The sequence below is a fragment of the Cinclus cinclus genome, chromosome 6 (assembly GCF_963662255.1).
Source record: "Cinclus cinclus chromosome 6, bCinCin1.1, whole genome shotgun sequence".
NCBI lineage: Eukaryota > Metazoa > Chordata > Aves > Passeriformes > Cinclidae > Cinclus > Cinclus cinclus.
This window is the reverse complement of record NC_085051.1, coordinates 57146493-57174317: the sequence shown is the minus strand read 5'-3', so window position 1 is coordinate 57174317 and position 27825 is coordinate 57146493. Positions and strand designations below refer to the sequence as shown.

The 27825-nt window shown below is 41.2% G+C and overlaps 1 protein-coding gene across 2 annotated transcripts in view; it reads left to right on the top strand.

Annotated features, from left to right (window-relative positions):
• Positions 1-27825, top strand: part of MNAT1 (MNAT1 component of CDK activating kinase) — a 116311-nt gene that overhangs the window by 62485 nt on the left and 26001 nt on the right. For both annotated transcript variants that reach the window (XM_062494880.1, XM_062494878.1), the window contains one exon: positions 18949-19070. In XM_062494880.1, the coding sequence (XP_062350864.1) occupies positions 18949-19070 (122 nt within the window). The remainder of the gene's footprint in view (positions 1-18948; positions 19071-27825) is intronic.

The following is a 27825-nucleotide window of genomic DNA, read 5'->3' as shown; positions in this document are numbered from 1 at the left end:
GAAAAGAGAAGTTGTGGTGCCAAAATTGCAGCAGGTACTTGTGAAACTGTATAATCATAGTACTGGTTGGAGGTCTTGAGAGGTCATGGGGTCCTTCCTTCCCCTCACCATGAGATAGAGCCAGGGGTACTTCATGGCAGGGACCTGTCCTAACCTGTTCTGAAGGACCACTGGAGATGGGGGCTCTGCAGTCTCCCTGGCAGCCTCTGGTTGCACTTAGTGCCCTTGCTTTTACATTTTAGGGGAAATTCAGTAACTGTGCTTCCTTGACCTGATACAAGCTCATTTTCTACCTAGGTATGTAGCCAAAAGTAGGCTGTTCCTTACCTCTTTGTAGGAGCTTCTTATATCCTTGAAGATCACTATGTAAAGAGGATGTCACAGAACTAAATATTTTAGAATTTAGGTCTTAAAAAAATAGTTCAGGCACCTTAGTTGTCATTTAACAATGAAAACATAGATTGCTTCTGCAAATGGTTGGTAGACTGTCTCCATTCTCACAGACTGGATGTGAAATGACATTCAGCTGAGGACTTTTTAGAGGAAAATTATTTTTAAGAGAGCAGCAAGAACATTTAAAGAACTGTAGTAAGATGAATGAAGTATTTGAAGCCATTTAGGGAAGCTATAGTACATTTGTTTATGTGCATAGAAGTATGTGTGACCTTTCTGCCATGATCCTTTTTTTTTTTTTTTCCCCTAGCAGTTGTCTGCATCTGTGAGAACATCACATGTTTTCCTCTAATCCTTTCTTCTGTTGCTGCTGATCAAAGCAGTTTGGTGTCATGCCTTCATCTTCTCTATTGTGTACCTGGAGGAGCGCTGGTGACCTGGAATGGCAGAGCAGGGATAATGGCTTTGCCTATTCCTCTGAGTCAGCACTCAGTTGGGCAGTGTCTGTTTGTCTTTGAGAGATTGGCATATGTGTGCAGACTTACCTCACAGCCTGGTTTCACTCCTGGTTATTACATTTCTCAATGAACTGGAATCTATTTGTCGATGTGGAGTGCGTCGATCTCGCAGCACAGTTAAAAGATTTCCCATGCGCCTGTATTTTCTTCCTTCCCTGTTCTCAGGGCCACCTTCAGACAAATTTTGGATAAGCACAGCCTACAGCTGGCTTTTCTGAAATTCTTGCCAGACTTGGTCATACAAGGAGAGCCAAGAGGAGGATGAGGGCTGGCCATAGTGGGAGGCAGTGGCTGGAGAAATATGGCAGGGAAATCAGTAAGAAGTGCTGACAGCAGCAGTGGTGCTGTGCTGGAGCATGGAATCAGGGCTGCTGGGGATGGAGAAGCACAGGGCAGCGGAGGAGAACAAATTGAGGAGGTTGTGGGGACTTGGATGTTGAGGGGCTCTGGGGAGAACGTGGGGGACATGGCACCATCACTCTGAGAGGGGAGATTCGGGACAGAAAGGTGGGTGTGAGTGGGATGGGAGTTTCTAGGCAGAAGACTGAGTGGTTTCTGCACAAGGTTGGGAATTAGAGGGGACCTCTGGGACAGAAGGATTTGGGGGCCTGGGGATTCTGGTACTCATCCTTCACAGTCAGTTCCTGTGTAAGAATCCCATTCTCTAAGGTCAGCCAGGGTGGTGTGTGCACTTGTGTGGCTTCCAGTGTGACACACACACACACACACACACACATGTGCTAACCAGGGTTCTGGCTGTAGGCTGGTGTGAACAGGCAGGACTTGTTTCCTGTAGCATCTTCAGTTTTGTCCAAGGTACACCAGCCTCACTGATAAATTAATTGCTAATATATTGATGTCTTATGAAAAAACTTCATCAGTGTATTGGTTGTGGCTGTGCTGCATGTTTGTGCACGTACCACGTTTTCTGCACCTTAGCTCCTGCATAAGTACACACAGCAAATAAAATAAATAAACAGTAAAATGTTGAGCTTTCAAAGGGCACATTTGTAATTAAAAAATTCATTTTAAAATTAAGATGTATTTCAAAGGAGGTCTTAGGGGCACTAGTTTTCCATGCTCATCATTACCATCCAAGGTGCATCTGTATCATACTAGGGTACTTGAAGAAAGCGATATCAAAGAGACAGTGTTTTGTAAGGAGACTTCAGAAGTTATTTTCCTTAAAAATGTTTATTCAGGTGCAGAGGGTGAGAGAAAGGAATATTGTTTGAGGCAATCGGTGTTGGACATCAAAAGGTGGATGTCCCCTTATATATGTAGTGATTGTCAGTCAGGGTATCCCTGGAAAGGAATATTAACAGCACTGGCTAGTGAGAAAACAAATTACCTTCATGGAGAAGTACCTTGGTCTCTGAAAGTTTGGCTTATCCTCGTTCCTCTTAATATTTTGTGTTTGTTGAAGTTTCTATTTTAAGGGCAAAAACATGGATAATGGAGTATATTGAAGTAAAGAATTGACTAGTTCATTTTATTGTTTAGCTTTGCCTGAGCACAGTTGCTGCACAGGTAACTTCTTTACTTGGGGGAAATGCAAGGCTCGGGTGTAGTTTGTGACCCATTACGGTTCAGCAGAATGTGTGGCAAAGCAGTAAAATCCTCTGCCTCTTGCAAAGTCAGTAATAGCATGGTAATAGGCTGTGTTTTATGCAGGCTTCTTTTTAAAATATAAAGTACTAAAGAATATTGTGACTATAGAGCAACCTGCTTTGACTCACTTAGACAAATGTGTGCAGTGGTATGGGCAGGAAATGGAAGGACAGAGAGCACATGTGGAACCATCTATCTAAATTAGCTGGATGGGGGCCAGGAGACTGGAACTTGCAACATTTGCCATGATTAGTAGAAAATGAAATGGTGGTTTCATGCAAGAATAATGATTCTTGTATTATTCTGGGCAAGTGAGGTAGATCCTGCAGGACACAGATGGTGCATTTAAAGGTGGTGCATGTGGAATTGGAGGACTTTGAAAAGGTAAGTGGTTTGGAGGGAGGAACATGTTAAAAGTGAGGGCTGTGCACAGGAGGAAAGCAGCACATATATATTTAGGTCTGAGGCCCATTCTCCTGTTTCATCTCTTGAAAGAGGCATAAATAAATAGAGCATCACTCCCTTCTCCAAGGCATAGAGAGATCACAGAAACGTGATCCTCTGCAAGTCAGTCAGAGGCAGTGCTCCAGTAACCAGGAGCTGCTGGGCTGGGCTGTGGGGATGTGCTGACAGATCTAAGGGGGTGGACATGGGCACCTGATCCTCACTATCCTTGGGCACTCTGGGTCTGCCTGTTTGGTACCTGTGTTTGGTACCTGTGCTACATGGCTGGCAAAAAGCCACCTGCATGCCAGTTTGTAATGGTTCCCTGTGATAGCCCTTTGGGTTCAGACAAGCAAAGCTGGAGTAATTGATTAGTAAATATTTGAAGAATTTTCTGCCTTTCTGAAGGGGTGGCACTATCTTGTCCTTGCCTGCATACCATGCATTCCCCTTTGTGGTTGTTTACAAGAAAACATGATTAGGATTTTCTTTGGTTATGGGGGAGCTTTTCTTTGGTTTGGCTTGGGAGCTAATGGGAGAACAGAGGGGATTGCAGTGGGAGTTTCATCCTTTCTTTGACTTCACGCATTTGGTTTCTTTTATGCACCTTAATCTGCCATTTGGTAGGATGATGCCGCATTGAATTCCTGTTTAGGTAGAATCTGAAGCCTAGACAAAGTTAGACCAATAATTTATCACATATCAGGCACTTCTAAAATCTTTTTGGAATATGGGGCAGAAGCTTCCCATCCCGATTCTTAAGGTGCAGTTTATATTAAAGCTTAATGTGTCAGTTTAGTTTCACTGATAGTGTTGTGCACAACATTTGCTTTGTGCTAATTTTCAGTCTGTTTTGTGTCTGGTTGGTTAAGTGGATTTGAAATGCAAAATTAAATAGATGTGTCACTTCTAAAGTAATATAAATATTCTCGAAGAGTGTTGTATCCATTTGTTGCTTTTAAATTGTAACCAATTTGAGCTGTAGGTGCCAGGTATAACTTTTACATTGTCTCTCTATCATGTAATTGAAAAAATATTTGGATTTTTTTTTTTTAATCCTGAATAAAGTATTGGGAGGATCAGGGTTATTTTGTTTGTTATGAATACCAAAGCATAAATGTAGCTGCCCTTAAGTTTTTATTTGGTTTATTTATGAAGAAGCAAATTACATAGTAACTGCAGCTTTTCAAAATGTGAGATTTCTACTGTAGGAAGAAAGCTCCTTTAGAACTGCAGATACTTTATCTTTGTTGTTAAATGAAGCACTCCATGACCATGCTGGTTCACCTCCTGTTTTTTTGAGTCCATCTCTCCTTACTGACAGCCTTAGACTTAGAAATGAAGGAGTGGACTGTGGTGGAGGTGGCAGAGTTGGACCTACTGGGGGAAGTGAATTTAGACAGTAAAAACCACTGCTGAATGTTCTGTTTGGAGAAACTTCTGCCTGCAGCTCTGGAGCTGTGAAAGTGCAGTCTGGACCTGGGAAAGGTGGGAGGAGACTGTGTTTTGTTATCTTTTGCACAGGGAAGTTTTTGCTCTTTGGCATTCTGTTGCCTTTGGTTTTGCTGGCACAAAAGGAAGCTGGAAAGCCAAGGAATGGCCAGCTGACACTTTTAGGAAAGGGAGAGAGAACCCCTACTTGCCATGGCCTGTGCATGACAGGGAGAGACACACACAGCAGCTCTTTCATTTTGCAGTGGGAGGGATGTGTGTGTGCATTGTCAATTGTCCATGACAGCTGACAGTGGGGGGAGGGAACTTTTGAGGAGAACTCTTGAGATTTGGATCAGGGAATGTGAGCTTCAATCAAAATGCTTCAGTTGCGGTTAATACCAAGCAACTGCAGCTAGTTGGAACATGATTTTTGGATTGGAATATCAGTGCAACTTAATTTTTTTTTTTTTTTTTTTTGGTTTGGTTTTAGTTTCCCCCTTCCCTAAGAGGACACATTTTGCTGAAGGATCGGTTGGAAAACCTAAAGGAATGTGGATGATGTGAATGACAGGGTTACAACTCTGATCTGGCCACTTTGGCAGACACACTGAGTTTATAAAATCTACCCCTTTCACTATTCTTTTATGCTTTTGTATTTTCTGATTAATGGAATCTTGATTCTCTTTTTAATTATTTGCATAAGGTCACACAAAGTATTAAGCTAAGGCCATGGAGAATAACTTTGTAAGTTCTTACTGCTCCAAAATGTAATTAAAAACCTGCAAACTTCATCATTCATCATTTTACGATAGGAGTGTATTTCTTATGGAGACAGTCTAATATCCTGCAGCAACTTCATGGCATTAAAAAAATAATTAATGGACCCTTTTAGGGCAATATGTGTTGCTACAATGTGGAATAATACTTCAGTGTTGTAAGTGAATGGTGTGCTAGGAAACACTAATCCCTTGTGTATAGCATGAGGAAGTATGAATATTACTTATTAATAATAATGTAAAACACCTTCACACACATGCTTTTTCCTGGGCATGTCTACCTTTTTGTAAACAACGGCAAATTTGAATTACAGAAAATTGGTGAGAAGCAAGAAGAATTTGTGTGATTAAGACGATCTGTTTATTTAAAAGTCTTCAGAAGTTGTAAGAGATGGAACTTAGCTGTATGTGAGGGATGAATGTTGTGCAATAATGCCCCTTCATTCCCCTTTCATAATAAATCTCTGCAGAGTATTCATCTGAAGGGCTGGATGCCAAAAAGAACAGGTTCGACTTGTCTGTGAGGATTTACACCACAGTGAAACGCACAACTGCTTTTGTAGAGGTCATTGTGAAGGTCACGGAGCCAGTATGCGCTGCTGAATGGGAGCAGCCTGGAACAATGGTGTGAGAGGTTGGACTGCCTGAAATCACTGTTTAAAACCTCATCTGAAATGTAGCAATAAGCTGGGATCCTTAAAACACACGGCTTCAAAGCATCTAGGCTGTTTTGCAAGAAATAAATGGTCTCTTTTGCAGCAGTTTGCATCTCGTACCCTCTGCTGAATGTGGCTCTGAGCTCAGAAAGCAAGTGTGCCCGTTTCCTGACAATTAACATGGAAATAACTGAGTGTGTCTAATATAAACATCCTCAAACCATTAATAACTGCCTCTCTCCAGGTTAAAAAAAAACCCACAATGATACTGGATTTAATTACCTGAAATTTGGCACACCTCTTTTTTACAAATAAGGTCTGAGTTTGGCCATACGGTCGCTATGTCTTTAAATAAAATATGATGATCATTTCAAATGGCAACCGGCCATCAGTGGGGTTTAGTGCAGAGATTAATTAGTAAACTTGGGAATGCGCTACAGCAAATGCAGCTGATTGGCAATAGCATGTGGAGCAGCAACTGGTGGAAAGCTGGTGCTGCTGAGCAGCAGAGGTATTTTCAAGAAGATTTAAGGGTGCTGTGATGTGCTTTGCTTTAAATGGTACTGTGCTGATTGCATCAAACCACCAGTTCTCTGTTTATGCAGTTCGGTAAATGCACAGATTAGAGAAATCTGGTATGCATTTGGAAAGAAAGCAAGTTTCCTTGTATTGTTTTGATAAGATGAGGTGCACCCCATTAATTAAGTGATGCCCCTGAACATCAGTTTACAGGGATTGTGATTTGTCTGCAGTGCATTTTACCTCTTTTTTAATTAAGAAGAGAAATGTTAAGTGTTAAGATAAGAATTATTCTAAAAAGACACCAGCGTAATTATGGACAATTCAATGGTTATTGCAGTAAGCTGTTTCTTAGAATTCCAGTCAAGATTTAAAAATTATGCTGATGTCTAAGTGTGTGTCTGCATGATTTCTAATTGCTTACTCTCTTCCTTTTAAAGTTTGAAATGTAGATTAGAGAAATTTGGAAACTTCCTCTGTAGGTTAACTTTCTAAAGAGTTTTCTATTTGGTGTGAATAATGGACCCCGTTATAGTATAGTCCCTAGTGGGACTGTTTTCTCAACTTGTTTGGCCTATGGGATTGGGGCCCAGATAATGATCTTAAGGTGATTTATATAACAATAACTAATCTTCATATATTACTTGGAAGCCAGATGCACTCCTTGAAATGTATCTTAATGATATTGTATTAGTTTTCTGATGCCCACCTTCATTTAGAAAGCAATGGTCAAACATCCATTTAAATTGGTAAGAAAACCTCACACCAATACTGCTAGGTTTTTGCTTTGGAAATGCCTCAGGCATGTGGATAAGCCTGGTAGTATTAATCTGGCTGCATGTACCTCGAGTATTGAGCTAAAGTCTGCCCTTGTGGGCTATTGGTATCACTGAAATGGTCATCTACATTTTTGGTACAAACCTCGCTGAGGTGCTTGATCTCATAAGATATGGATCACCCTGGCTTTGATCCAGAAAACCCTTAAGCATGTGCTTTGAAATGAAGCAAGCATGTCTACTTCTTGGCTTAACTCTCAGCTCTGTGACTTGGTCCTCCTTGCAGTTCAGTTCCTTGGGCCCATCCGTGCTTCGGCGGATCTGCGGGCCCAGCCACGGCACACGTTGGTGTTTAATACCTGGGTACAACCTGCTCGAGTTCCCAGCTCTCGGAGCAGTCCATGCAAGGACAAGGAGTGGAGGCTGGAGTTGTGAGGGTGCTGCTTGTTCCTCCGGAGGCCTGTTTGTGCAAGCCTCTGCTTCCTAGAGCGTGGTGTTTATTGCCACAGGTAATTGCAGCGCAGCGGATGGGCTCAGTTTACGCCATCAGGTTTAGGCTTGCTTGGCTTTGTTGGACTGGACTTTGTAGGCCACGATCCAGGCAAAGTAATCAAAATGTGTCTGCTCCTTTGGCTTTGGGAGGCTCTTTGTGTGCTTGGAGCTGCTGGGTAGTTTTCTAAACTGAATCAGTGTTGCTGAATCTGGGTCTAAACCCCGGGTAAGTGTATGAAAAATTTTCTGATGGCAAATAAATTTGTTAGCTTGACATGCCTCTAAATAATTCCCATGTGCAAATGTGCACGATTGGGGCATTACAGGGTTGTGCAAACATTCTGTGATAGTCTTTGTTTAAAACTGTTTAGCTCATGCCCTGGATTATTTGCGTCTGTGTGTATCTGTGTGTACACACACAGAACAGAAACCTCCATGCACACAAAGAGCATCTCATTTAAAATGGCACTATTTGAGCACTGCAATCAGCTAATTACTGAGGTGTGTTTATTTTATTCAAACTGCTGTGTATATGTACAGTATACACATCCAAGTACATTGTAGAACATTATGAATAATTAAAGGCAAACTGTAGCTCTTTACAGGAGCAAAGGTAGGTATATCCAGTGAAGCAGTATCTTGGGCAGGCTGCTGGTTTGCTGTGACTCAACTGTAGCATGAATTATAGAATGCTTTTTTGTAGCACTTGAGGGTTGCCTGTTAGTATTGGTTTAAATCTGAGATAGAAAAGATGAAACCATGTCTGAATTTCTTTCTCTTGATAACAAACAGTCACTGCAGCTCCCTACTTGTGCTAATACCCTGGAACAGACCAGTGCAGCTGCTGGCGTAGCTGAGCTGGGGGTTAGGTGATTTCAGAAGGTGAGCTGCTTTAGGCTCTGGCAGGCTTTTGTTCCTTGTAGGTCTCTTGGTCAGTGCTCCCTGTCCTGGCAATAAATGTTTCAGCCGACACAGCAACGGCTGTGAACAGGAGATATGGGAGAAAAAAGTTGATGAAGTGTCATTTTTTAACTGTGCCCTGAGATTAATTTGAAACTAAAGGAGAAAACATGGTTTTCTCAGTGAACTGCCATTGATAAAAGTTTATGTCCAGCGCTAGTTATTTAGGCTGCTGGTGATTTAAAGGGTGTTCTAAATTTGTTTGTTAAAGTTTTTTTAAGGCTTGCCATCTTTTGCTGAAAATATAATTTTCCAGAGAGTTATACATCTTAAGCTTAATTTTCTTTTTCTTGTCAAATCTTGGGCAATTGAAAACAAACCCCCAAAACCCCACCCTGGATTATTAAGCCAAATGTACCGTGAAAACTTCTTGAACAGCTTGCCTTGGCACACTGAAATTAATGTGGTTATAGTCCAGCCATGGTGGTGGTGGGGAAAACAACCTTCCAAACTGTCAGCACTTGGGAAAGGAAACACAAAAAGCTATTATTATTCATATGTAGTGTAGAGTTTCTGATTTGCTCCCATTGACTTGAGTGATACGGTATCAGTTACTGCGATGGCTGTAGCGCCGGGTTTGTGTTTCGTGTAATGAAGTGGAGCAGCGATGCAGATGCCCAGTAGCCCAGTGTGGCTGGATGGATGGCTTCCAGGTAGATGGACACTGGGGCTGGCTGGCTTAGGAGGCAGTTTGCTGTCGTCAGCCAAAAAATCAGCTCTTGCTGGTGAGTCTGGAAGTGTTTGTGTGCGCTGAGTCAGTCTCTTTATATACCGGGGTGATTGTAGCACTGATTAGACTGGAAGGGCTTGGCAAATCCTCGTTGTGTGGGAAGCTTGAGTGCAAAAAACTTGCCTAATTTTCTTTATTTAAATCAGTATCGTCCTGCTTGAGGCCTTTTGGAAAGCACATCTAAGTGAACGGTGTTTTAAGTTAACACAGTGTTCACAATCAAGGGCAGTTTCATTGGGAAAGGGTGTGCTTAGGGTTACCTTCCACAGGCTTCTGCTGTGTTACTTGTGGAGGGACTCGGTTCTCCTCATGCACACATCGTCTTTTGTGAAATCTCTGCTTGAAAGATTTAGTATCTTAAAATTTGCTTTATGATCAGCAATTCTTTGAACTTGCAAACAAGAAAGTGTGAATAACTTCAAATATCCATTTGAAGTCTGATTCTGAGGAATGCTTATGTTGATTTTGACCTTAGAACGTGAAGTTTGATCTCTGTCTCAAAACTGCATTTTTGTAGTGGAAATGTAAATACAGTCTGAACTTTTTTTAGATACCTTTAAAGTGTGCTCTGTCTCTTGAAGACAAGGACTTTATTCCAGAGATCCTGGATATTCAACCCATGGAAATCTATTTCTCTTCATAAGGCCCCAGATTCAGGAGCTGATCTCCTAATCAACAAACTTGCATGTGCTTTTGTTCAGAAATCTGCCTGTGGTGGTTTAGACTTGACTACAGCATTTTTTGGTAATTGTGAAGCTTCGTAGACTAGAGGAGGGTGAAGGGTGGAAGCTGATTGAGATGATTTAGAGTTTTATATAAGCACATAAAGCTGTAAGTTGTCTTGTTGTGTTTGAGTTTGAAAAGCACTTTTTAACTACTTTGACATCTCGCTTTTATTCTCAAACATCTGCTTTAGATTGTTTGCCATAAAAGTGTAAGAATTAATCTTGCCCTCATTTTTGTTATTGCTACCAGAAACCAAACTATTTTTATTACTTCTTGTATAGGGATTTGGACCCTGAACTATTGTCAGAGTTTAGGAGAAAAGGAGTTTGTATTTTATTTTCTTTTCTTGCCTGCTCATGCGCCCTTCCCCTCCCCAAACTTCCAGGTAAATTAATTAAATTATAGTTTTTAAGTGCACAAAGATGTTTGGCATGGCTCGTAAAACTGGGTAGTAAGCTCTACTGTGCTTTATTTTGCTCAATACTAAGAGTTTTAAGGGGATTCAAATGATCAGCTTATGTTGGTTTGTTTCTCAGAGCAGCAGCTGCCCTGAGCCAGGGTAAGCATTTGCATCATCTGTGGAGAGCCTGGTACATATTTTACTGCTTGGAAATAATATGTGAAATTCAAAGAAATTAAGACCTTCCTATATGATTAGTCCTTTGATTAACAAATGTTCTTAATGCTTTTTCTTGGGGCCTCCTTTTCTCTGGGATTGCAGCTTGTTTGTGTTGTTTCCCAAGCAGCAGCCAGTGGCCATGGCATGGGGTGTCAGTGCAATCCCTGATCCCCTCCACGCTGCCTCTGAGCTATGGCTTTCCCCTGTTGAATATTACTAAATGTCACAGGGCACTCCTGCCTACGTGGCTTCATCCAGTACTTGTGCCAGAGCTTACAGGAGTCTTCCCTTTGACAATGGAAGTGTTGTTTTTTAAGGCAAAACTGTCTGTTGTAAGCCTATAGCAGGAAATAGCCAGCCTCTCCAACTTGCTCAAAATGCAATGTTTGTGCTGCAGTTGCTTTCACAGCAGTCTCCTCTTTCAGAATCTGTGGCAGTGCTTGTTTTTTGTAGATTTAAATATGAGTATTTTAGCAAAAGGGTTTGCAACAGAACCAGTTCTGAACAAGATAAAACATGAAGCATCTTTTTATTTTGTAAACAGATAAATATGGATTTTCAGGGACTGAATAAAATTACCATGTGGCTTTATCCATTTTTGCTGCCAGCTTCTATTTTTTCTGAGATTGTAGATTTTTCATGGCAAGAATCATTAATTTTTCTTTATGTTAAAGGTGCCTTAGATATTTCTGGTTGTGTTTCAACGAGTTAGGAAGCTGAAGCCACTGAAATCAGGGCAATGCAGCAGGCCACGGTAGTTTGTTCGCAGGAGGATTTTTTGCAACTCTCTCAGTATCAGACAAGGCTTACAAATGGGCTTCTTGGTCCTGTGAATTCTGTAAATCCCGTCCAAAGGACTGGTAAAATTCAGGTGCCATGTGAAGTAAGTGCACACAACTTGAAAAGGTGTCATGTCTGGGGTTCAGATTTAAGCATAGTTTTGTTATCCCCACTTAAAACATAGATGAAAACTTGTATGGAAAGAAACTGAACCTCTCTGGAAGGACAAGAGTAAACTTTGTGCAGATTAAAAATGCAGTTTCTTCTGCCCCAGGGAGTTTTTTTGTTTAGTTTGATAGAATTAATGTGCATTTTCAAAGCAGTGCCATGAAGTGTGTGTTATGTTTGCAGTGGGTCCCCTCCTGTCCTGGAATAGTTGGTTCCTGTTTATTTGTGCGCCCTGTGTGCAAATGGAAAAAGGCTAGAAATAAACTACTTTAAGTAAGAATTTCTAAATATGTTGCTAACAGTTTTAATTTAAAATGTTGTACTAAATAGAGCCCACAAATATTGTGAAGATGTATCATGTACTGCTAACATCTGATACTTTCTTAGTTTTTTAACTTTAGACTTCAGTTTGTCTAAATTCCTTCTTTTTATCTTTTTGCCTGTTTCTAATAATTCACCCTTCCTGTTTTTCTATTATATTCATGCTTTTCCTTTCATCTGCCTTTATTGTCCTTTTCTCGAAATTTTTTTTTTCTCTCTCTGTTGCTATAAAAGCTTCCTTGCTTTCTCTTGCCAGACAATCATCCACCTTTAGCAGTCCCTCCTTAAAATTTAGCTATTCAAAGGAATCTTGCTTTATTTCTTCCCTTTATCAGGCAGACATAAGCCCTACTGAATGTGATGCTCTGCATCTTTATCAACGTTTATCTGGGTCTAAGGCTGGATGCTCAGTAGAACGGGGAATATGTCTTTGACTTCCATACACACACACACACAGTTTCTCATCTTCTACAGTCTGAGGTCAGCTTTCAGTTTGGCTTTGTTATTTCAAGCAGTGTTCCTTTTTAAATCATCCATCAGACTTTGCATTCCTCAAAAACAGTGTTGTGGAGCTGTGGCTGTTTGGATGAGGGAAGCTGCTTTAGAGAATCCCAGGAAAGAACAGATAGCGGAGTACAGTGGTGTGTGATTCTTTATGAGCTGCTGTTCTTCCAACACAGCAGCTGGTTTTTACAGTTTCCACTGTTGTCCAGGAAATCCTAGATAATTTTCTTGCATAATAGAGGGATCATATCAGTGTAACACACAGCTTTAGTTCAGCAAAGTAGGAGCACCAGTAGATTCACCTGTGCAGAGAATCAGGCAGTTGTTGCTGGTTGATGAGTGGTGCTTTGTGCTCTGACCTCCACTGCTGTCTGTCCCTCTCTCAGTGTTCATGATACACAAAATGGCATTTGTCATTTATTTCTACTTCATGTCCCTTGAAAAATTAGGTCTTTAATGTGTGTATTTAAAACAATGTTGTGTTAAAGCCTTAACTCCTGTAATGAGACTGGCTGTTGTTGGTAGTTGATACTGTGCTTTGTTGATAGCCAAACCAAAGTGACCAAGGCTACAAAAAGATGGTAGAGATGCAACGAAATTTTGTTTAGTTCTACTTAGTGCTGTAGTACCAACATGACACACTGAGGGCTGGTGAAACAAACTGAACTGAACAGAACATGGACTTCAAGTAATCTGTAATGAAAGTTTTCTCTGAAAATGGGAAGCACCTGTGGCTGTGCCCTATAAAAGCTGCTGTAGGCAAAAAAAACCCACAAACCTACATGAGCTGATAGAGAGGCTTGCAAGTGCAGCTGGCATTCCTAGGGTGTCCAAATGCCCCCCAGCAGCCAGCTCATGGCATGGCTGTTCAGTCCAGCTGAAGGTGGCCAAAAAGGTGACCAAGTGCAAGGTAGGAGCCCTGGGGACAGAGCAAAAGGAGCAGAAGCAATTGAGTCGTGTTCAGCACAGTGGTGTGCACAGAACTAATTTCTTAGGAGCTGAGACAGAGGTGGAAGCAAGACTGAGAAACCAGTGCTTGAAACCAGGAGTGTGACCCATGGGCTTATTAGTGGCATGAAAATGATGAGTTTTAATTCTTCATTCTCCAAAATAGCCCTGTCTTAGGTACTGGGCTATCCTTTGAACAGTGGTGGGGATTTTGAGGAAAGCTTGGCAGGTCCTGCCAGAACTCTGGGGTCTCCACTGAAAACAAGAGAGTGACTTGTAGCAGCAAACATCCAGACTATCCCCAGAATCCTGCCTGGGCTGCAGCAGGCAGTGCTGGAGTGGACAGTCCCAAGCAGGCACTGCAATCCATAGGCATGAGGAAAGGGCACTGGGCTTTTCTGTGAACAGAGTAGGCACTAAATCCTGCTCTGGCTCTGACCCAGCAGAATTGTATTTCAGCTTGTTAGATGGATGCAGGCTTTCTTCTGGGAGATTAGAGAAATGGGGCTTTTTGGCAGCAGCTTAAAGATAAGTCTGGCCAGGTAATTACTTAGGTCAGAAAGTTGTAAAGAAAAATTTTGGAGGCAAGTAGAACTAATGGTGTGATTTAACCCATGTTACTCCATGGTTAATTTCCCAGGTATCTGTTTGTGTAACAAATTGAATATATCTGACTGTCTTTGTTAGTAGCTTCTTAAGTGCTGATGATCTCTTGGTTTATTTCTCTCATTCCTAAAGAAAGAACATCTTTAAAATCTGTTTCAGCATTTGAAAATCAAATTAAGTTACTGTGGAGGGGAAAAAATGGTCTAAATTCAGGGAGATTGTTATTAGGCATCTGAAATTATCTGCGACACAGAGAAGGGGGGTTGGCAATATTCTGTCTCTGATCTTGCCATTTGTGGTCAGATTTTGGTTTTGAGATCAACAGAAAATCATGATGTTGGTGCTGTTACTTTCTGTCAGATAATTTGTTCTTTCAGTTTAGCTTCTGAGATATCCTTGTAATCTTTTACTTCTCATAATCAAGTAAATGAATTAGATTTATTGTTGCTTTTTCAAGAGTAGAGAGAGAACAGTTGATATTTAAGTCTTCGAACAAGTTTCGCTGGGACAGGAATTTTAGGCCAATGAATAGAATTATACATTTTAGTTTGACATACTTTGTGTTTATTTAAAAAGGCTGTGGAAGACAGAGAGGGTAAAGGTTATAATAATATTAACTGAGCCCTCCAAATCTATCAGTTTCATTCTCCTTTTCCTGAGTATTACTGTAGTCAAAGTAGTTAATCAGAATCAGAAAGCTACATTAGCATTGGTGACATGGATTTGTCAATAGTGAATTGAGAGGGTAGAAACTGGAGGGGAAGAATAAACCCACAACAACCCAGCTTCTGGCTCACATCACATCACCAATGTTATTTGCATTTGTATCTGTAAGAAATTATATTGACATGAAATCTTATCAAACCTGAATTCTGTTACAAGTTTAACAGTAAAATAGTTTCCTAAGACTGCTTATACTGAAAAATTCATGGAATTTATAGTTCTGTTTTAATGTTCACTTGAAAGCATTTGGATAATTGCAGGCTCAGATGATGGTGTGTTTAAAAGGGCCTTTGTTAACCTCTCTGTCCTGCCATGTAGAGTGGAAGAAGTGCTGGGGATGTGTTCTAGCAGCATCATGTCCTGGTATCCCACAGCCCTGGGTTCCTCCTTGTCTCCTTTTGCCAGGCTCAGGAGAGTGACCCGACAGTGAAGAGGGTTAAATAAAAATAACGTTGCTGTAAACTGACTTCATGAGATGCAGCGCGAATGTCGCTATTTCTGTTCTCTGACATGGCCTGTGGAAGTGGGGTGGTAGCAGAGCTGAATAAGTTCCTAAGCAGAGAGAAATTAAAAAAGCAAAAAGATTGGCTCCAGCAAGTAGTCCAGCTGCTGCTAGTACAGAAACTTGCCTTGTCTGGACAAGTTTTACTGACCCCAGTCTCTGGCTTCTGTCTCTTGCCTAGGGATGTTTTTGTGGCATAGCTGTTCCTTCTCTTTCCCCTCCTGCATTTTTGGTGTCAGTCTCCTTTCTCCTCCTCCTCGGCATGTGAAAGATTTCTGGGAAGGCTGTCAGTTGTTTCTTTTCGCTGCTGAGGAAAGGAGGTAAAGAAAGGCAGTGTCATTTTGGAGACGGGGTAGCGAGAGAAGGCAGGACAGGAAGAGGTGTGAACGCTGCAACTTGGGCTGATACTTCTGTACTCGATGCTAAAATAACTTCTTTCTGCTAGCAGGCAAATACTGATGTACCTGGCATCTGCCAAGAGTCCCTCCCCAATCCTGTGTGAAAGCTGCACTGATACACTATAATTTTGATGTTCTAATAGCCACGATTGTTCCTGAAAGAGTGTTGTTTTTGTTTAAAGTAAGCTGCTTGTTACTGCAAGGGTAGTTCTTTGTATGTAATCCGTGGCTTTTTTTATTAATGCCATGTTGTATCACAATCTGAAACCAAAAACTGGCTACTGCTTTTGTTTCTTTTTCAGCTGAGAGTTGTCTCAGTCTATCAGCCAGTCAGTTTTACTTCTAATACAAAGACATTATTCAACCCCCCTCCCAATTTAATGCTGTATGTCTCTCATCTGAACCCATACAGCACATGAATAGAATGTCAGTTGCTCACAAATCCATTGCTGTGCAGCCTTTTATATAAACAAAGTCCCAAGGATAAGCAAATGCCTTCCTTCTAATTAGCAGCGTGTTTTGTGGTTCCATACATTCCAATATGTAATAGACAGCTCCGGTGCCTAAAATAATCCCAGGAAAAACACTCATATGCACTGAAGGTTGGGGTGGGAGGGAGAGGAGGCGGGAAAAAGTGTTGTCTGTTTTCTTGGAAGTCTTTTCTGTCTTCATTTGGATGCTGTCAGCTTCTTTTACACAAACATTACAGCATCCAAGGGGAATTAGAAATACTTAACCATGACCACATCAGATTTTAAGTTTGTCAGGAGAAAGCAGTGCAGAAGCAGGACCTTGGCCCCACTGGGTTTCATTTTGGTTTCAGCATGCTGATAAATGCTGGAAAGGGGTAAGGCTGACTGTCTAGGTGGAATACAGGAAATTTAAGAGTCTTACCTCATAGATTAGAAATGGGTTTTGGATCTGTAAAAGTGCTGTGTAAGTCTGAAGTAACAGTTATTGTCTGTTGTGGTGTCTCTAAAGTTAGGCAGCAACTTCCCTTTTATTCCCAGTCTGTTATGAAGTGGTTAGGGACCTCTTGGGACAGAGAGACAAAAGTGGGATGCTTCTAGTCAAATGGCTTTTAACTGAGATAATAGTGGTCAAAAGGAGCCTTTTAAGTTCAACAAGGTTATTTTGTGAGTCAGCTCATCCTAACAGCAGTGTAAATAGGAAGGTGGTGGGGTAGGAGGGCAGTGATGAACCCAGTCCGTGTGTAGGGAGCCTTCCTGTGCCTCCTGGCCAGTGCTGGCAGAAGTCACTCTCATTAACAAAATGTCAGGAAGGCACCAGTGGCAACTCTGCTGACAGAGAGCAGCTGTTCTGGTGGTGTCCTCAAGGGATGGGGTGCCTGCAATCTGAGATGCTCCCTTTTTCCACACAAAAGTAATTTCCCAAAGTGTTTTCCATGGTTTTGATCTTTGCCCAAAACTGAAATTTCTTTTCTATGTCTGCAACAAAATTTGGATTTGGAAAGAGTGAGACTTTTCAGTCACCAGATGAGGTTGTACACATGTAAATCATTGGTATGACTTTCCATTTAGTTTGGTTAGAGACAAAGATATTGCTAAAAATTCAAATTTAAGAGTCTTATTTAAGCATTAACCTCTTCCAATGGGTGTAAGAAGCCCACGTAAATGTAGCTACAAAGTATTTTAGTAAACTTGGATAGATTTTAAATTGACAACTTCTAGGAAACTAGAAACCCCTGATTTTATGTCCTAAAATATCATGAAATGGGATTAAAGCTGAATTTTTAACCTTTCTTTTCCTACTTTTTAAAAATGTGTAGTAGCCTTCTTTTAATGTTGCAGCAATAGTTTGTAGCACAGAAATAAATGTGCTGGCCATGAGAGTTGGAGTGGTGTACGGCTGACTGGAGAACTTCCTTCACTTCTCCAGGACACTGTCCCCATACCAGTGTCAGCAGCAGCCTCTCCAGTCCCCCAGGCAGTGCAGAGAAAGCCTAAAACTCTCTTTCCATCACACACGCAGGGCTGTTTCAATGGAAAACTTGAGCCACTGATATTTCTGTAGAGATCTGCGATAACACTTCTCAAGGACTTAAGTCTTCAGTTTAGGTCTTAGCTATTTTCTGCAACTCCCTAAACAAAAATATCTCTGCTCCAAATTCAAAAAGGTCACTGTCTTCAACCACAAATTTAATTAACAGCTTTCCCATTCTACAGACCTTTTCATTCCCCTCTTTAGTTAAATTTAACCCAGTGTCCCACATGAGGAGCCTGTATTTTCTGCTTGAGGGAGTAGATGCTCTGAGGAGTGGCCCCAGGGAAGCTCAGCTCAGTAAGTGATCACCAGTGGGAGCCAGGGTTATACACGGCATTACACCGTGGAAAGCTTCCCATCTCCTGTTTCAGACAAAATGTCTACAAAAACAATACTCCTGCTTTGCTAAATTCCTGCATTCTGCAGTTGGGAAGCTCAGTTTCTACAGGGAAAGCCAGGCTGTTTTGGGGCAGCTCATGGTGCTCTGTCTTTTTGCTGCTGCTGCTAATTTTTGTGATCACCATAGAATACAGTAGAAAATTGAAACTGTGTGAAAGATCAACAAATCAGTGTAGAATGTCACGCAGCAACATCTGTTAACTTTGGCTCTATCTCATATCCTCCTGACCCCCTCCTTCCCAGCCACAAGTCTCCTGTTTTGTGAGAGCTCTGAGTGATAGGGACTTGGAGGGGAGAGGTGTGGAAATGTCTCGCTGTTTCTCAGCGGTCTAAAGGGCTTGCAAAAGTACCATCTGGAGTGAAAGCTTAATGTTTGTGTGTTTCTATATTTTTTAGTTATGAAACAAATGGGAATTTGCTGAATGAATTAATCGTTTTGCCCTGTAAAAGTCTATCTTGAGAGCCATTATCTATGGGAGCTGACAAAGCCTGTGGAGAGAAAGGAAAGCGGTTTGCCTTTCTAATTAGTGCTTTCAGGAAATCATTGATTACAGAATCAAGAAGGGTTGTTCAGAGACATTTGTTTGATAGTACTTCAGATAAATGAAATTAGTGCCTAATAATAATTTTGCTAGTGACACTGGAAGCAGCTGTACTCTCTAATGGTAAACTTGCCCTGAATAAAGCTTGCCCCTTTCCTTCTTGTCCAAACAATTAAAGCTGATGAAACATCACTTTCAATCTGTAGGTTCCAGTAAAAAAATGTAAATAATGAAGAAGTGAGTGATATAATGAACAGTATGTTCTTAGTGGGAGGGTGTTTGTCTGGACCAAGTTAATGCTTGTTCTTATGTTGCACATAAAAAAGTCAAAACAAAATACTGACCCATATGTAGAAATATTTTACTTATTTTTTTGTTCTTTTTTTTTTTTTTTAACAGGGTCAGCATATTTCATTAGCTCCCATTCAAAAGTTAGAGGAAACTTTGTATGAATATCAGCCTCTGCAAGTGGAGACATATGGACCACAAGTTCCAGAGCCTGAAATGTTGGGAAGGCTGGGGTAAGTAAATCAGTGAATTTTAATTCCTGTTTCATGGCATTATAGCAGGGATTGTTACCATCTTCAGATTGCCAGGGTTCTTTTTTTTTTTTCTTTCCTTTTTTTTTAGGGATCTTAACGAAATATTAGACTTCCTGCCCAACCAACATTTTGTTTGGGTGGATAGGCTGAAATTTTTGGTCCTCTTGCCTTTATAGATCTGTTGAGAGCTGGACTGGATTGCATTAGTGTTTTTAAGGTTGTCCTTGGCAGTCGTAGTGAAGTAGCTGTTCATTTTCAGTTGCACGGTATTAAAAAATAAATAAATAAAAATCTGGGGCTTAATTTACCCAGCTGTAAGCCAGTAAAAATATTAAAGTTGGGCTGTTTGCCATGGAAAAGGGTAGATTTACTTGTCGGCTGCTGTCTATAGTCAAACTGTGTTTGTGAGAAATGAAGCACAGAGCTTAACTTTGTCAAAAAATATAATGCAGGGTTGGTCCAGCAGCTTGGCAGCATTGTGGTGTGCAGCCACGTTTGGAAGGAGTTGGGGAGCATTCTGTGCCTGGCTAAGGGGGGATAGGAAGTCCAGAAGTGATGTATGCCCTCTCTAGGGACTTTAGCTGAAATGCCACCTGTAAACTGCAGCTACTGGGGGAGTGTCACCCAGCTCATCATGGCCTGACCCTCAAGGTCATCACCACTTCCAGTGCCTGCAAAACTGCATGACTGAACCAGTGTGCAGGCTGGCAAGGCAAGAAAGAATTTAAAAAATAGCAGTTCATGTTTGGCTGTGCAATCTGGGAAAACTGAAGCCTCAAAGTACTGAACAAAGTTGAGGCAATTTAGCGTGCAGTTTTGGAGACCACTGAAATCCAAGCAGGAATCCCATCTAGTTCACTGGCATGGGAGAAGTTGTATCTCATCCAGGAAATGACAGAGGTAGATAGACTTAGTAAGGTAAATAAGCAACCTAATGGTGCTTCAGAAAACCGAAGGCTGTCTGGAATTGAGGCTGTCTCCATTTTTACTATTTCTGTGTCCTCCTGATGCCTGTAAGTTTTATTATCTGGTATCAAGCTTCTGCAACCAAGTATTAATTAGGAGTTTAAACTTGGGCAGAGCCTGGTTCAGCCTTCACCACCTGTTTGGATGGAGCACAGCTGTGAGGGACCTCCAGTGTGAGGGGGGTTTGGAGGCCCCCTCAGCCTCATCACAAACAAGGAAAAGATGGTTTGTGCAGAGAGCATTCCCTTTGCCTGTGCCCCATGAATGCTGGCATCCAAATCCACCAGGATCGCTGTCATCTGTGTCCATTGCATTTAATGGCACCGGTTCTGAGGCAGCCCAACCCTTTGCAGAGCAAAACCCTTTAAATACGTGTGGGAGCGTATTCAGAGTAGGGTTTGCTAACAGTGCCACGGTCTTTCCTTGGAGACACTTTTAAATGTGCCATTTTCCTCCCGTAAGCAGGAGCAGCCAGGCTTGTTGGGCTTGGCTCTGGAGGTGATGAAGGAGCTGAGGGTGCGGGGTGGCTGCAGCAGCAAGGGGAGGCTCACGGCTGGGTGGGTGGGTGGGTTTGGTGGTGCCCTCCAGAAGAGTTCCTCTGAGTCCCGAGGCTGTTTGCCATTCCAAAACAAATACATCAGTGCTGTGGGTTCCCAGCTAGTACAGCTCTAACACTATTCCGTGGGGTGCCTGAAATACCTTAAACTGTGCAGGGCTGTTGGTTTATATATTTGTGTTTCTGTGTTTATATGAACTCATGCGCATTTCCTGTTGCTGATGAATGCTTAACTAATGTGCCTCTGTCCCTGCTTTGGGGCTTTTCAGGCAGCTGCATACAGCTGCCTGGGTGAGGCAGAAGAGCCGGGCACAATGAAAAACTCTCCAGCTAAAGATTTTTAGTTTCCTGTTCATTTGCACTTATAAAAGGCCAGGCTGGATGGGGCTTTGAGCCACCTGGCATAGTGGGTGGCATCACTACCCATAGCAGGGGGGTTGGAACTACATGGCCTTTGAACGTCCCTTCCAACCCAAACCATTCTGTGATGCTGAATGTATTTAGTTCTTTTTACTTTTTTAATTTTTTAAAATTTTAGTTTCTCCCTCTTTTCATTTTCCTGTTAATAGCTTTGTATCCTGGCATTTATTGCTGCTCAATAATTCTCTCAATAATTCTGCTCAAATGTGCAGGTTGTTATCTAAGTATCTGGAGCCAGAACTATTACAAAGACAGTTGTCAACCTGGTGACTTTGAATTCACTTCAGGTAGCATAATTTATTTACTTCTTTTTCTTAAAGGTTTTTTTATCTTCAAAACACTCAGAATGAGTTTTTTGGATATTCCTTAGCCTCTTACTTTCTGCAAGACTTGCTTTAGGCTTCAGCATTTTTTTCTTTTTCTTAGTGAATTGCTGTAATGAAGGACACAGCTGGCAAGAAGGTTTTAGCAAAGAGCAAGAAAAAGGGTGAATACTTAAGGGGTCATGTAGAACATTTGTAAGGAATCTTTTCATAATTAAAAAAAAATAAAGATGACTTCTATTATTTGCTTATTAAGCTCTTAAAAAACGTCATGAGCAAACCATGAACTTGATTTTGCATTTTTCCACTGCTCTTCTCTGTGGAGTTTTGCATATTTTGCAAAAAAGGAAATTTATGTTCAAATTGTTCTTACAAATTTTTTCAGTTACCCCCGGGGATATAAATTTTCTTTTTTGTTTTTTCTGAATTACTGCAGAGAAGCGTTAACATCCTTATGCATTTTTTTTGTTAGGCTGTCGGAAATCTTAGAATAATGAAGATTTAGAATTTTTTTTTTTCCCCCAACACAAATGATTGGTAAAATGTGTAGGGGTCTGTGTCCTTCAGCCCCCCATGAAGGTCACTTTGGTTGTTCAGACTCGAGGACCAGCTCACACATGTCTCAGCTGTCAGATGGAAACGTGACTTGGAAAAGGAGAGAGGATGTGTGAGAGCATCTCCCAGACATGTGGTGCTGCCCTTGGAGGAAAGTGGGGCCTTGGATCACTGGAACATGCCCATCCTGGGGGCAGCTTCTGCAGCTGCCTGTCCCTCCACGATGGCTAACAGCCCTGTGTCTGTGTGGCTTTGTCACTGCCCTAAATTACTGAAATGTTCAGGGGTGTACATTGGGAAATAGTTCTGCACGGAGCTGAGGGCAACCTATTGATGTGTTTGGAGAGAGATCCCTGCCTCATCAAGGGCTCTGCTGGACTTCTGCTGTCACCACAAACTGTTAGTTTGGACTGAAGTGAGAAGTGTCACGTTTTGGTTCAAATTGCTGTAGATCTGTTGAATTGCCTTTTGGGGAGCAGAGGTGTGTGGCTGCAGGAGAACACGAGGAGCACCTGGGTGCTTGCTGCCAGTGCTTTACTTGGAGGTTTTCTTAGATGAGCAAAAAACGCCTGTCGCTCTTAATTTAATTTTTTTTTTCTTCCTGATGTTTTAGCTGAGCGTGCTGAATTTGTGTGGTTGGAGGTCTGCATTTTTCTTACTGGAAAACAAAAGAAATGAAAAATATAACAAACTGACATGCCAAGTAGTGAAAGAATAACCCAGGATGGAGATGGAAAGTAGTATGTTGCTTTAGAAATGTATGTTTGATATGTAGTTTGGATTTTAAAGGAAAAACAAAACAAAACAAGCCCCCGAGGATCCAAATGATGTTTTTTTGGAGGTCCTGAAGAATGTAAAGACATTCCTGGCAGTAATTGTAAGTCTGTCTAACAGGAGTTGACCGCACAGCGGCCACCAAGTTTTACAGCTGTGAAGAACCATACATAAGCTACTTAAAAACTGACTATAAATTGAAAATCTGCTTATGTGATTAGCATTTTGGGTAAAGATATGTGAATTTCATGACTCAAGGTTTAGAAACAGTCTTTTGTAATCCAAAGTGGATCATATTCAACACAGTGCCAGTAATATCCTCACCATTGTCATAAAATTGAGGTAATTTACACGTCAGGTTAAAAAGATCTCTTTGCAGCAGACCTTGTAATCAAGTCAAGCTTGGGCTGCTTAAAATAAAATTGTGTTTGCCTACTTAGCTTTGGAGAGATCCAAGCTGAATATATATATCTGTGTGTATATAAAAAAAATCAGGTTTGCTCCAAAAATCTCTTCTTTAGGGAAAAATGTGACTTCCCTTTCATCTATCAATTTGTTTTCACATATAACTACATTGTTAGGAGCGCCCCAATTAGTGTTTTGTTTAAAAAAGATGAAGAAAATGAAATTCAATAGTGAACACTAATTTAATGAGGATAGGTAATATACTTTGATAAATTAAAAGTTAAATCTAAACAGAATGTTGTTTTAAGAGTTGAGGTGGTAAGTACTGAAGCAGAATGGGAGTGCTGTGAAAATCTGTCCATACAATGAACATGTTTTAACCCACTGCTTTTTTCTTATGAACAACTGGGTTGATTCATTCCTTTTTTCCTAGTGTAGGGCAGCTCAGGCATTTTAAATTTCGTATTAAGATGAGGTTGGGTTTCGTATCTGTTAGAGCTTTGTTAGTGTTTAATTTTTAACCTTCGCTTCCAAGTGGAAAATTTCTGCATATTTCTTTGTTGTGCAGTGTTGTAGAGTAATTTGAAACACATGTAGAGTTCTGGCACTTAATCTAGAAATGACTCGTGTAACTTCTTTGCTGTCAGTCATTATAATTTTTTTTCTTTTTTTTGTAAAGTGAGGCAATAGTCAGGATGATCTCCAAACTATTCTTACAGCATAGCTGAGCTGGTCTTTGGCTGGATTAGCTTCTGCTAGAACCCTGTCAGTGTCTGCATAGGGTTTGAGGCAGTGAAATAACTGAGAATTGATTTTGAATGGGTGACAGGACCGCTGGGCTTTAAAAGTCATAGCAGGTGATTTTTCACATCTGCTCTGTCACTGGGGTATGCAGATATTTCTTGAATTTTGGAAAGGGAGAAAAGCCACAAATGAAGGGCTGATTTGATCTGCTTTGGCCCATTGGTTTTGAACACTGAATTCATTCTGCTGCTTTTAATGGAATCTGGTCTCTCAATAAGTTCAGTAGTCAGAGTCAAAAGATTGAGTAAGAGCAAGGGAAGCTTGTCTTGCTTTGGAGGGCACATAGAGGGCTGCACTCCTTGCAGGAATTCTCTTGGCTACCAAGGCATATGGTCTGAATTTCCCAGTCTCCTGTTGCAGGGCCTGATCCTCAGTAGAGATTTCTGTCTGCTGCAAAGCATTTTGCATCAGGTACCTAATGAATGACAATTGGCAGGTAAGGAGTGATTATTGCTTTAAAGTCTCAGCTGTATTTCCATACAGCCTTTTATGTTTTGCTCATTTTATCGTGAATAATTGAATAAAAAACTCATGAATGGCAAAACAAGTACTGTGTGGGTGCCCTTTTTTGGAATTGTGAATGTCCAGGTGTGCTGTCTCTCTGGCAGGAGGGAGCAAGGCAACAGAACTGCCTGTAAACCATCTTAACCTGGATTGATATAGAAACTGTCTGGTATTGCTTTGGCATTCCACAGAAATCCTACAGCCTTCATTTTAGGATTTTGGAAGGATGCAAATTTAATATAGGGGCAGTAGATTAGTACCAATTTTTCCAGCTGAATGGAAATCAAGGAGTGCAGCCTAGAGTAAGTCTGAAATGTTACTGTTTAAGGAATCAGCTTTCTGGCAAAACAGTCTATGAACATTTCAAACGACACCCCGTAGAATATGGTGTTTTGCATGGAGCTCTTCTGTCAAGGTCATTAGCAATTGAATATATTAAAAGTGGATGGCTTATGAAATGGAGAGTTTTGCTTCCTGCCCGCCCACCTGTGGGTATAGTGTGGGTTCTGTAACTGTAAAAGGTCTCGGGAGGGTTATAAAAGCAGAGAATATGGAAAATACATAAAGAAACAAAGAAGGAAGCCTGCATATACCAGGCAATTTCTTACATGTGAAGCTGGCTATAGCTGTGTGTGTACCACTAAATTAACCTCAAAGCTGGCCCTGACAGCAGAATGTCCATGGTGATTGTTTTTGTTGGCATTTGGCTTCAAAATTAACTCATCGATCTAACATGAGTCTCTGTGCTCGGAATACCGGTCTGGTAATGTTTTTTTACTTTTTCATGCAATCATGGAAAAAATATGTTTCTGCTCGAAGCAGTTGTCAAACAAGCGTCTTTCATCGACAATCAGACACAGGGCAGCTGAGTAAGGCTGTTTAGTCTAGAATAAATACTCACGAGATTACAAGGTCGCTGTAGGAAATGTAATTATACCGTTTATTCCAGAATAGTCTTTCTGTAGTGTGGGCTTGCTGAATACTAAATCATACATTTATTAAAATACTTACAATATGAAGAGGGGAAAAAAATCAGAGCCTTAACAGAACGGAGATTTGTCTGCAAACTGTGCTATGGGAGCAAGCAGTAAATATTTAAATTTCTTCAAAAAATCCGGATTGTAATATTTGCTTTACTATTGAGAATTTGTAGGAGGCAAGCCTTGAGCTGTCACTGCAGGTGTAGAGGCAGTGCTGCTAAGTGGGCAGCTGAAGGGTGTCAGGCAAAGCTGTCTGCTGGTGGATTATAATGTGTCAGGAGGCATCCAGCAGTTCTGTGGGCCATATGTCCTATTTTCTGTGCTCTTTATGTCTCAGCAAATCAGAGCCTTGTTACTACCAGCCACTTAAAAAGACCTGATTGTCTGTGATAGTTCTTATCTGTTACTGAAAGCCCTTCTTTGCTTTCATCCTTCCCTCCATCCCCTGCATTGATATTGCTGTTGATGCCTGGTTCTCCTGTGACTTTGTACGTCCACAGTCTTTTGCTGTATTTTGGTAGAAGTTAACCTTTTGGACTTCTGTTGCATCTCTGAAATTATGTGGTAAATTTGAGATCAGTGCTTTTTGTGCTCAGTGTTTTCCTTTCCTTTACATTTTTCCTTCCTTGAATCTCCTGAACTCCATCATGTTGCCCTTTTTGAGTCTTTCTCTGGTTCCTCAGCAGATGGATAATTGCACTGAGAATTGTGTGTTTGCCACAAAAAAAACCAATATATTTTGCACATGCAGGAGACATCTGCCCTGATTATCTCTCAATTCAACAACAGCAGGGCCTCAGAGTCCTCCAGTTTTTGTAGCTCTTCCTGGGACAGAGCCCCCAGATGCTTTCTTGAAGTCCAGTGTTAGAGTACAGAGGCAGGAACACAGTCATGGGGAGCAAAGTCTGCCTGATGGAGAGTGTGGGAGCTCATGGAAGCCCATTGCTGAGCTCCTTCTCTTCATCAATATCTGGGCATTGCTCCTGCTCTGTGCTTGGCTGTCAGGAGAGATGGCACAACAAGGACTTACTCTGGGGCAGTCTAAGAAAACCATGACATTTTCTCCTGAGGGGTCTATTTGGATGCAGTAATCTTAAACTAGTCTCAGATGTAGTTGAAGGAGAAAGGTGATGAGCATCCTAATTGAATTTGCCTTCTGAAACATCTGTAAAAATTCCTTGCAATAAAAATTCGGAAAGAAAGTGTAGAAAAAAGGAGAGAGAGGCTTCCTAAGCCACTTCAGCACTGTTATTTTTAGAAAGGGGGGTTGTGTAAAATGAAAATATTAGCCAGAGACAGCCAGCAAAATAGACCCATAAAGAGGAAAATAAAGCCAGAAATGATGCATCATCTTGACTCTGATAAATACAGTTATAAAGGAGTATTCTGAATGAAAATTTTTTCAGGTATCAAATGGCTGAAAAGATGAGTTATGAGTTTCCTTAAATGGCAGAAGGAGGCGGGGGGGTGGGGTGTCTTGCTTGAAGCTTTCTGCAGCTTTTGAAGATTGTGATTCTTTAACTCCATTCAGATGGCTTTGTTGAAGGAGTCTCTAATGCTTAAAGCTTCTCTGAAGAGTGCTTAGTGGTAGGAATGAGGGATCTCTTCCTGGAGGAGCAGGTCAGTTGCCAAAGTCAGTAATTCCATTGATAAATGTCATCCTATGTACGGAACCGCTCTCCATTCTGATAATGATGGATGACAAGATTTTTAAGGGATGGGCTGGAAGTTTCTGGTTTCTTATTTTGATACTGACCCTGTGGTCCCTCAGATTAAATCACACTGGAGGGAAAAGTAGAGCCAGAGAACTTTTCTTAAGAGTTAATGGTATCCCATCACAGGTGTGTTCACTTCTTTATTTTTCCCAGTTTCCTTAAAAAAAAAAAAAAAGAAAAAAAGAGCAAAACCATCCATATCTTCCACACTCATAAGAATTGGAGTTTCTGGCTCCTTCCATTCCAGCAGTTTGTGAGTGTGTCCCCAATGGCTGTCACAGCTGGTGGAACAGCAGAGATTTTAGGGGTAACTGAGACCAGGGCTTCTGCATGGAAGGGAGTGCTTGGGTAAGGAGTGGGGACCCTAAAAATACCTTCACTGACGCTCTTTGGATCTTTGAAATTGGAAGATGTCCAGGGACAGGTAAGAGGTTATTATCTCAAGTGCCTTTTAAAGTTAGAGACTCGTGTGTGTTGGGTCAAGGGGGCAAAATATAAAATATGGGTTTCCTATCATGCATTATAGCTATTTCTGATTTTTTTATTTTTGTTAGTGGTGCTGCTTACAGGGGGTTGAGGAATGTACCCACAATGAAAATGGTTGGCTGGAGATTATGTACACACATTTAGGAACCAATTTCATGGCTTTGGTTTTAAAGCCTGGCTAGTAGTTATCTGAAAACTGTTCTAGGTAAACAAGACATGCAGTGCCAGGCCTCCAGAAAGAATTGA